Consider the following 12,283-nt stretch of genomic DNA (forward strand, 5'->3'; position numbering starts at 1 on the left):
ACTTTAAGATTTTGAGAACACATAACAACAAAGCATAACTTAAAACTTAAAAAACCCAAATATATGTATATCATATATATACATTGAGTCAAATATTATAATAATTTATAGTGTATTTGTGCTGTTTAGTAAACTCTAATATATAAATGTGATAACCTCTTCTTATCCCTATGGCATCTGAAAAAAAATTTTTGGAACAAAAATATGGATCTTCTCAACCCATTAACATACTGGCTTTCTCAAAAATTTCCTTTGTAAGTTGGTTACTAATTCAAGATGTTGCAATAATAAATAGGATTAATGCTAAATATAAGAATTAAAAGAGAAATAATAATGTTCTTCCAAGAATCTATAATTCTTTCATACTAAACCCCCAAACAGCTTTATATCTAAAAATCATCAAAACGCTAGGAGAGTTGGTTTCAGAGTAAAGACCTGGGTTCAATGTGTTCAAATTCTGTCTCTGATACATTCTGGCTTGTGTCCCAGCTAATTTGCTAAATCTTTAATTTGGAGGGCAGCTGCTGATCTGAAATGATAGAAGTTTTTGTAGTTCCACATATCAATGAAATAAATCTAGTATATATCAGAGATAGAAACAGAGATAGAGATATGTCTGTGTAGAAGTAATTTAAAGAATCCTTTGATTGTTTTCAGATCACTAGTATGTTATTTAAATAATATGACTCAATTGCTTAAAATGCAGTTAAAGTTAAATTTTACTGATGGATTTGAGATGAGGGACAAAAGACTCAAAGAACAGATAAATGTTGCTCTAAGAACAGCTAATATGATGGCAAATAATATTTCTTTAACACATATTGAGTTTGAAGTAATTATGTTTATCTATTTCTCTCAATTTGAAAAAATATATAATATTCCATAAAATTATATCTACTATTGGTCCAAACAAAATTTTCTTTAAAAAAAATTCATCTCGTGTGACAAGATAACTGTATAAATATGTATGCATACATTGGATTTAACATATATTTCTACCATGTTTAACATATATTAGACCACTTGCCATTTAGGCGGGAGTAGGGGAAGAGGGGGGAAAACTGGAACATAAGCTTTTACAAGGGCTAATGTTGAATAATTGTCCATACATATGTTTTGAAAAATAAAAACCTTTAATAAAGGAAAAAATTCAATAGTATTTTTTTCCAATTACACGTAAAGGAAGTTTTTCAGCATTCACTTTTTGGGTAAAATTTTGAGTTCTAAATCCAAACAAAATTTTCTAAAAGGTCACAAATTAGAATAATAAAATCCAATTCTATCTTAGGATGATATAAAATCATAAGTAATATTTGTTTTAGGCACTAAATTTTCTCATTTTAGCAACTCAGAGAAAGATGAAATCTAATGGGAGACCTCCAAGTCCCTTTTAATTCTAAAACTTTTTGATTTTATGATAGTAATCTATTGTTATCTCCAAGTCAAATACACTAGTAACAGGCTAGATGGTAAGCTAAATTTGATTCTCAGTACATATTTGTCCATATACTTCCTTACAGGGAATAGTATGTATGGCTTTTTCTTTCATCAGATAAGGTTCATTTAGTAACCCTATCCTTTAATATAAAGACAGCAGTGTGTTGTAATTTTCTCAAAACCTTCTTTTCTTCTCATTGCTTCCTGCTTCTGAAATCTATTCCCCCTCTCCTAGTTACCAAAGGTACTTGTCAGACATCCTTAAATATCTTTATCTTGACCTCTCATGCACTGTCAATGGAACAGAGATAGAGTTAGAGATTTGAGTTCATTGGCACAGGAAACTTTATTGACCAACACTTTCTTTATAACTTATATCTAGGAGGAGCAGGTTATAATCAGCTTCATCATAAGAGCTGAAATATGCAGATAAATACTTAGTGGTCCTGCCCACATCAGAGATATAATTTGTCGGTTTCTCAAACTATCTATAAAACTGTTAGGCACATGCTATAATAGAAGATAGGATGTGTGAAAACTGCTTTATTTATAATTTTAGTAATCTGATGAAAATTAATTTTTAAAAGTTTCTAACTTATTATTTTATTTAAGAATACATTTAAAGAGGCTATTCAAAAAAGTCAATCAAATAAAGGAAAATTCTGGTCAAAAGCAACACATGCTATGATATTAATCATTTAAAAAATAAAATGTTAATTCTGGAGAACAAATTGGAACTATGCCCAAAGGACTATTAAACTGTGATTTAATCCAGAAGTGTCTCTACTGAATCTATATCCCAAAGATCATAAAAAATGAAAAAGGGCTCACATGTGCAAAAATATTTGTGACATCCATTTTTGTAGTGGCAAGGAACTAGAAATTGAGTGGATATCTATCAGTTGGAGAATGGCTGAATAAGTTATGTTATACAAATGTATTGTTTTATAAGATGCAATCAGCAGGATGATTTCAGAAAAGCCTGGAGAAATTTGCATGAGCTGATGCTAAGTGAAGTGAGTAGAACCAAGAAAACATTGTACATAGTAACGACAAGATTAGGTGATGATCAACTTTGATGGACTTGGCTCTTTTCAACAATGAGGTGATTCAAGCCAATTCCAATAGATTTATGATGGAGAGAACCAGTTTTGGGAACTGAATGTAGATGAAAATATAGAAAATTGTGGTTTGTTGGGAGTCGCAATCTCTAAGCTGATTGGCAAAGACCAACACTGAGATCAAATGTGCACAGCACTCATGCAGGAACAATATTTCCTTCTATGATTTTCATTAGTGAACTACTATTTCCTATATTATTTATAACTGGCTTGATCACAGCACTAAACATTATCTAAAAAAATCTGGTGACAAGGGGAATTTGGGCAAGTTAACTAGAAATAATTCTACATGCATATTCTGTCCTAATACAACTAATCTCTCACTGAGACAAATGATAAAGGAGAGAACACCATGGAAAGCATTGTCACTATGGGAGAGAATCCAAAGGTCTAGGAAATAATGGTGTTTACCAATTTTGACTCAGAAAAGATCATTATATCTAGGAACCAAAAGATGGTTAAAGTATAACTAGGAATTGCTTTAAATGCCTATGTGCACGGTTCCAAGTCAGGGAAACAGAGGAATCAAACAATCCATAGAACTGACAAAAAAGACATAAGTAAACTAACAAAATTCACTGATATTTAACTTTGTATAACATTTACCTTTTCATTATTAGCTTTGCGTAATGTAATCAATAATTAACACTTAACCATAAAAAACTTACTCAAATATTAAAGATCAAATGTAGTAACATATAAAGGTCAAGAAGTCAGACACATGTCTGAAGACTATGTTGACTTAAAAAAAAGTATATGATCATGATATAGTATAAAAATAAGGCCTGAAGGAGCTTGAGAGAAGTGGGATTATCACTTCCATCAGTTCCTCACTCAAACTACCCCACAACTCCTGTCTTCCTTTGACACCGACCCTATTCCTTCTGCTCAGCCCCAGCAGAGGCTGGACCCCTGCATTAGTTTACTTGTTTTGTTTTCCGTTCTGATTTGATTTTTCTTATGCAGCATGATAAACGTGGAAATATGTTTAGAAGAATTGTATATATTTAAATTATATTGAATTAGTTGCTGTGTAGGTGAGGGGAGAGGGAGAGGGAGGGACAAAAATTTGGAACACAAGGTTTTGCAACACAAACTTTGAAAAGTTGAAAACTATCTCTGCATGTATTTTAAAAACAGTAAAAAAATAGGTGTATGAAAAAGGTGGTGGTATTTTAGAATGGATAGCTATTTGAATTTATTAAGTGGAAGAGTAACATCATCAAACCTGTGTTTTAGAAAGATAATTTTAGCAGCCATATGGAGAATGGATTAGAAAGAGGATACAACTGTCAGTCATAAATAATAACACTCAATAACTTAACATTTTACTGATTTAAACAAATTAATGGATAAAATTTGCTTAAAATATTTTAAAGAAATTCACCTTTATTAACTTCATATATATATATGTATATATGTATCACTAGAACAAGATAATAGTTATCTGACAGAAATCCTTATGATATTTACTTAAGTATAAAAATGATTAATTTTATTTGTTATCCTTTATGTTCTTAGTACATCAATATCTATTCAAGACTTTCATCTATGTACTACACAAAACTAACTTTCTATTAAAATGGTATTATTAGCTTACAGGAGTAAGATTTTTAAAACATAAAGGTATCTTTTAATAAACTTTATTCTCTATTTAATGATTTCACTAAATAGTAATATTTTCTAGGAAAACATCATGCTATATTTTCCTAGATGCTATCAAATAAGAAGGTACATGATAAATTCTGTAACATAAAAAATATTAAAAGGCCATGTTCTCAAATAACAGGAAAATTAGGACTAGCTTCCTTGGTCTATGCTATAAAAAGAAGCTATAATTCTTGTTTGATTATTTTGTTTAACAGTTCTGTGCTGTTTGAATTGAATATGACCTTGCCAATGTCTATTTGAGTATATTAAGACTGTGAGTTCAAGAAATGTTGTACATTTTCATAACTGGGGGAATGTTTCTACACTAAGAATTTCCTACACAGATAAATATTAACATCCAGATTCACTTCTTATTCAATCCCAATCCCAAATCCTACATATATATCTGTTATATCTTCATACACAAATAGCACATGTAAACAAATCATACCTTCACATAATAAAATGTGATAGATAGAATACTGAATCTAAATTCAGGAAATCTTGGGTTCAAATCAAGCTTTGTATATTTACTATCTGACTATGGGCAAATCATATCTTAAGCCTCAATTTCTTCATCTGTAAAATATGGAAAAAATAGCTGAAGTGCCTACTTTGCAGAGCTGTTTTATAAGGATTAAGTGAGCTGACTAAAGTATTCTGCAAACTTTAAAGCATTATATAAATGTTAGCTATTATCATGATTACATACATACATACATATATATATATATATATATATAATTATGAAATACTAATAGCTAGGTGGCATAGTAAATACAATTCTGAACCTGAATTCAGGAAAATCTGAGTTCAAATTTGGCTACAAGATACTTAATAACTATATGACCCTGACTGTCACTTTTGTTTTTCTCAGTTTTCCCATATCTGCTTTATTGTGAGAATAAAATGAAATAATATTTGTGAAGTGGTCTACAAACTTAAAGTTCTATATGAATATAAGATATTGTTACAGGGCCATAATTACACTTTTAGTAATGATATACAATTCAAATAGTCTCTCCTCTCCTCCCTTCTTTTCACCTTTCCTCTTCTCCCCTCCCCTCCTTTCCTTTCTCTCTCTCCTCGCCTCTCCCTCTTTTCTTCCTCTCTCTGTTTCTCTCTACATAAAGATACACACACACACACACATATATGTATTTATATATCTCACATACAAAAATGAATCCAAATGATTTCTGGTTTTGTTTTGTCATATATTGTTGTGATAAGGGAGCCACCTGCCAGTGGCTGCTGGATGTCTAACTCAGACCTGAAGAATGGATCTATTTATGTGAGAGGATGATGATGATACAAGGAGACTGAGAGGCCGTTGCATTGTCTGACCTCTCTCTCCTCTTCCCTCTGCCTCCAATTTATCTCATTCCCAGTCTGCGACACCTGTGTCAGCAAAGGCTGCCCTTCAGATGTTATGATCCACAGCTGTGGAGGCTCTCAAAGAACTGAACTGACCTGCCCCTTCACTTAAGCATGGTCCTTAACAATATACCCTAATTATAAAAATTCAAAATTATAAAGACAACTTGAAAATGTTTAATATTGGAAATTTTAATTTTCAAATTAAAAACTAATCTGAACAATATGGGAGACCGTGTGATATAATGGCAGAGAACATTAGATTTGGAATCAGAGGAAAGACATGTTCAAATGCCTTGGCCCTCCTTTTTACCATCATTGTGGCAATTAATCTCCTCAAGAACTCAGTTTCATTATCTGTGAAGTGAGAGGATAAAACTAGAAAACCTTCCTGATCTACATCTACTAAATCATGAAACTACTGTATCTGGTGAGAATTTATTTGTTTATTTATTTTTTTAATAACAGTTAAGAAGAGGCCTTACTATCTGCTTTGCTATTCCATTCTAAGGAACTTTCCATTTGACTTGCAACTAAAATCTTTCCTATGTGTATTTCTACATTACAATTGAAGTTCCTTCGTGCATCCATATATTGTATTTAACATATATTTTAACATATTTAACATGTATTGGTCTACTTGCCATCTTGGGGATGGGAGTGAGGAGAAGGAGGGGAAAAATTGGAAAAAAAGGTTTTGCAATTGTCAATGCTGAAAAATTACCCATGCATATAACTTGTAAATAAAAAGCTACAATTAAAAAAAAAGAAAGAAAAAAAATTGAAGTTCCTTGAGACAAGGGGCTATCTTACTTTTCTATTTATATGCCCCCAACCTAGAGTTTAGAATATTATCTCATTTTTATCCCCAAAACAATCCCAAAAGGTAGAGGTTCTTATTATCCCCATTTTACAGATGAGGAAACTCCAACAGATTATAATGATATGAGAATAAGAATACTTGCAGTAACTCACAAAGTTATCGTGCTTTGTAAAACAAGTACCATATAAATTTGAGAAATCATTATTATGAATGTGGTATGCAAAGAGAAGAAAAGTGGGTGTTTATATCTATTTCATTGTATGAAAATGATAATCTAAGAAGTTTTCTATTACATCAATTAACAGAAATGAAATTATTTTAACAGTCATGTTGAATTTTACATAAAAATAGTATACCTGAATAAAATGTCGGAACACATACAGAATTTCTCCTTTTTGAGCTTTCTCAGAAAGAATTTTGTGAAATTTATTGAAGTCTTTAGTACCCATTTCTGCATAAAGTATGATCACTGGTAGGTTTTCAGTAACTGTGGGGTATTTATGATCTCCTTTAAATAAATAAGGCCTAGGCCTAAAATGAAAAGAAAAAACACATTTTAGTAAGGATATACAATAAATAATATGTAAGAGATACTGACCAGTGTCTATCTTCAAGTGTCTACGTGGTATGCTGGAAGGTAGACATTGATCTAAATTTACTTGTCTCTTGCCTTTCCCCACTGAGTAAATCTTTCCTGGAATCTGCTCCAAACCATTTGAGATTGCCCTAATGTTCCAATTTGGAACTTCATTTATTTTCTGTCTATGTCCCTACTACTTAATTACCTGAGAAAAGAATTAATGTGTCCTAAAAAGAGAAAAAAATGTACCAATTAAGATATTTTCCCTTGGTTAACTTCTCCCTTCCAAAATAAAGAGTAGAAGTCAAGAGGGCTGATACAGATGCCTAAGGCCCTAAAGTGCACTTAAATTAAAATAAATGAGAAAAGTCTCTTACTACATTGTTCTCCAGCTCCACTCCTTACCTGTAGATAGAGAGTGAATTGTTTCTGTTACCTTTCACTTTTTCTGTTGGCCAATTCAACTCACTTTTACAAACAATTACTAAGCATTTACTTTTTTTCAGTGTATTATAGTTTCTGATTTCAAGAAGCTTATGATCTACCTGGAAATCAGCCATAGAAAAAGCTAAAATACAAGGTAAGATAAGTAATTGAGAAGTACTAAAACTTTAGTTGCAGATATGCAAGAGGAAATAGATAGCTGGGGATATGCTTTCGAGGCAGAAACATTTGAAGGAAAGATTTCAATAGATAATGGATGTGAGCAAATAAGAACAAAAGGGAAGATCATTCTAGGTATGGAGAACATGGTATACAAAGACACAAAGGTAAGAGATAATAGGTTAGCTTTTGTGACAATGATTAGTCTAATTTAAGTGTAACCTAGAATTCATAGGATTACATGTTAAGTACATGTAAGTAGGACACAGCAAATATGGCTATAACAGGATAATTTTCAAATTCATTACATCATTTTTCAATTAAAGTTTAGCAATATTAAAAAATAACAGAAATAATGATAATAGTAATTACAGCTAACATTTATATAGTGCTTTAAAGTTTATAAAATCCTTTACAAATATTATTTCATTTTATCCTCACATGATCCTTAGGAAGCAGGTGCTACTACTAGTTTTCCAGACAGAAGTTAAATGACTTGCCTAGGGTTATATAGTTAATATGTCTTTGAGGCTGGATTTGAACTCAGGTCTTTCTGGCTCCAAGTCCAGCACTCTCTTCACTGTGCTACCTAGATACCAAAATAAGAAGGCCCTAAGTTTATTGCAGTTCTGAAATGAAATTTTTTTATTAAAAAGTAATAAAAGGCCCTGATGTTTTGTCATAGTTTAACTGAACTGAAGGATTCCATCTATGGATTTAATATTGTGCCTTATAATACTTGGAGAGTATTATGAAGGTATTATGAAATAATCTTTAAGCAACATTAAAATAACTGTTGGTGTTTCCTCAAGCTTTTCAGAAAGCTAACTTAAGAAGATGAGAGAAAATACTATCCATGCCATCATTTTTAAAGGTTGAGGAACTTAATAAATCTAAACTATTTAATTTGTTCAAAAAATATATTTTCCTCATATCTATGAGGAAAAAAATTTTAACTCTTAATTAGGAAAATGAAATAATTCTAATTCTGTGGAAAAAAATATGAACATGCAGTAATAGATGTCATATAACAATTAAAGATAGTTCTATATGATCTTGCTTTTATAGATTCTTAGATATTGAAAAAAAAGTCTCACAGCTCTGAATACCTAAAAGGATAAAAACCAGATCATACTATATTAAAAACTACCACATAAAAAAGAAGAAGACAAAAGAGAAAAGGAAATCACTATTAATTTTTCTAAGGGGAAGTCCATTATTAGAAGTCTAGGCAAAATGCAAGATAGACACCACATAGATTACATTCATACAACAGGAATGTGTTTATCTGTGACTGCTTTATAAAAAAGGGGCAACTTCAATCTAATTGGTAAAATAAATATAAACTAAAATTTTCTAACTTTTAAGTACATGTGATATTAATTAAATAAATGCTAACAAACTGTTATGAGATAGAAATTTCAGGCTTGCATTAAAACAACAGAATCATAGATAGATAGATAGATAGATAGATAGATAGATAGATAGATAGATAGATAGATACTGTTCAGGAGATTGAGGATTTATTATTTTTAGCATGTTAAATATTGCCTTTGTAATTCTACTTTAAAATGTTAATTTACTTGTAGATCACATATACATCTGTAGGATACTTTAAAAGTTATAACTGGGATATAACAAGACAGATGTTTAAAAATCAAGATAGATTAAATTATTTTCCCCAAAATCATGCAAAATTAGAACTGGAAGTTGGGTTTTCTGACTCCAAATGTACTGTTTTTTCCACTGTAAAATATTATCTCCCTATGTAAAAATTTTTTACTATCACTTCAGATCCACTAAAATTATAACAAAATATAAATCAACAGGTTCTATATAAAATAACTTTTTAAAACCATATTTATAATCATTGCTAATCATTAACTATTTCATTATTATTCTTTTGGAATTTCATTTACAGTACTCATTTCTACTTATTAATGTTGCTTTGTAAAAACTTTAGGATTTTCTGCATAAAAAGAATTTTCTGGTGACAGTGGTTTATTTCTATTTCTTTAGTTTCTCACATGATGGCAATTGTTTTGTTTCAAATAAACTCTTATCTGGATGGATACTGGAAACTCATATGGGTAGATAAAAGTTCTTTTAAAAATATCTAAGTGTTAATTTAAAATGGATAGGTATAAAATTATTTTATTTAAAAGAAAATATAATAATGATTCTGTCTTAAGATATGTAAAAACTATAAAATATAATCAAATGTCATACTTATTTTAGTGAAATAACTAAAAATATTTTTGACAGCTGTCTTCCTAAGAGAGTACAGCAGAAGCAATTTTAAAATACGAATTATTAACTTAGCTACATAAAGCTGTATGTGCTTCAGTGAATTTTGGTAAATAAAAGAAAACAATATTACTAACTTTTCTGATGTAATCTCAAAGTTATTCTATAATAGAATATAATATTCTATAATAAAAAAAGCCTCAAAACCCAGTCCTTTAAAATACATAATTTACTGTAGTGGAAAAAGAATAATAAACTTGGATTCTAGTAAGATGATCTCTGCCTCTGACATTTTGAATCTCAGTTTCCTCATGTATGAAATGACAGCAATTACAACTTCTATTTCTTGTTTGGGTAAAGTTTCTCTTATTACAACCATGAAACCAATCTAGTTTTTAATCTATATTGAGTTGTTTCAGTTGTGTCCAGATTTTTATGACTTCATTTGGGGTGTTCTTAACAGATACTGCAGTATGTTGCATTTTCTTTTCCAGCTTATTCTACAGATGAGAAACTGAGGCAAAAAGTGATGTGACAAGAATCTCACAGCTAATAATGTATCTGAAATTAGAACTGAACTTATGAAAATGAGTCTTCCTGACTCCAGGTCCAATGCTCTAACCACTGCACCATCTAACTGTCACCAAAAATCTGATACTGGTTAAGAATCAGAGTGATGGATTAGTGGAATAGATTAGTAAATGACCACAATAATTTAGTGTTTGATAAACCCAAAGATCCAAGTTTGAGGGTAAGAACTAACAAATTGACAAAAATTGCTGGGACAACTGGAAAGCAGTTTGGAAGAAACTAGACGTAGAGCAAGATCTTACATACTATACCAAGATAAAGTAAAAATAGATAAATGATTTAAAGGTAAAGGGCAATACCATAAGTGAATCAGGGGACCATAGAAAATTTTATCTGTCAGAACTATGGATAAGGGAAGAGTTTATGAGATACAATGAAACATGAGAAGTAAAATGACTATTTTTAATTAGCTGAAATTAAAAATCTTTTTGCACAAAAAACCAATGCAATCAAAATTAGAAGAAAAGCAGGAAGCTGGGGGGAAAAAATCTTACACCAAATTTCTTGGATAAAGGCCTCATTCTCAAATATATAGGAAACCGAGGCGAATTTGAAAAAAAAAATAAAACTAAAAATTAAACATATCAAGAGCCATTCCCCTATTGGTAAAAGGTCAAATGATATCAAGAGGTACTTTTTATAGAAGAGGAAACACAGGCTATCAATAGACACTTGAAAAAAAAATGCTCAAAATCAGTAATTGAAGAAATTCCTATTAAAACAACTCTGAGATGCCACTTCACACCTACCGGATTAGTTAATATGATAGAAGTGGAAAATGACAAAAACTGAGAATATGGAAAAATTGGGACATTGTTGGTAAAATTATAAACTTGGCCAGCTCTTCTGGAGAACAATTTGGAAAATGTCTAAAAGGCTATATAATTATGCACAGCCTTTGTTCTATATCTAAATCCCAAAAATATCAAAGAAAAATAATGGACCCATGCATAAAAATATTAATAGTAATTCCTTGGAAATTGAAAAAGATACCCTCCAATTGAGATATGGCTGAATAAGTTACAGTATATGATGTAATAAATACTATTGTGCTATAAGAAATGATGAGCACAATGTAATAAATACTATTGTGCTATAAGAAATGATGAGCACAAAGTTTTCAGAAAAATCTGGGAAGCATTATATAAACTGATGCAAAATGTGAACAGAATCAGGAGAAGAATACTGTACATATTGCAATATTGTAATGCTGATCAATTTTGAAAGACAGCTATTATGATCAGGACAATAATTCAAGATAATTCAGATAATTCCAAAAGATACATGATGAAAAAATGTTATCTACCACCAGAGAAATTAGAAATAATGAACTCTAAAAGCAGATTAAAGTATGCTTTATTTAAAAAGCAAGTTTTAAAACTTGCTTTATTTTTCTTGGTGTGTGTGTGTGTGTGTGTGTGTGTGTGCGCGCGCTGTTTTGCAAATGGCTTAACTAGATAACTTTTGTATGACTTTACACATTTAACTAATATATTGCTTTTCTTCTCAGGAATTGGGGGAGATATGGAAGGGAGGGAGAGAATGAGATGTGTAATGTACTCATTTGTGTGGAGTAGCTCCTGTCCTACTAGGTACTTTCCTGGTTTTATTCAGCTTACTGTTGTAAAGAGTTCTCTTTGCATTCATTGCATATTTTCATTGTTTGCCTTTAAGACTCAAGTTTCATGTTACAGCTATAATCTCAAAGCATAGTGCAAGACCTTTGGACTCTAAGAGGATATTGCAACTTCACCACTTCAGTGTCTTGAGATAGTAGCAACTATAGTCCCAGCAACTTTACCCTTGGTTTTCAGAGGGTCGCCAAAGTAGAAACATTTATAGCAATATATTATA

At 30.8% G+C, this 12,283-nt stretch overlaps 1 protein-coding gene across 1 annotated transcript in view; it reads right to left on the bottom strand.

Moving 5' to 3' along the window:
* The window catches only part of UGGT2 (UDP-glucose glycoprotein glucosyltransferase 2), a 206,028-nt gene that overhangs the window by 148,448 nt on the left and 45,297 nt on the right, over positions 1-12,283 (bottom strand). The window contains exon 5 of the mRNA XM_051984021.1: positions 6,765-6,939. Coding sequence (XP_051839981.1) covers positions 6,765-6,939 — 175 coding nt within the window. The remainder of the gene's footprint in view (positions 1-6,764; positions 6,940-12,283) is intronic.

Source organism: Antechinus flavipes, chromosome 3 (assembly GCF_016432865.1).
Source record: "Antechinus flavipes isolate AdamAnt ecotype Samford, QLD, Australia chromosome 3, AdamAnt_v2, whole genome shotgun sequence".
Lineage (NCBI taxonomy): Eukaryota > Metazoa > Chordata > Mammalia > Dasyuromorphia > Dasyuridae > Antechinus > Antechinus flavipes.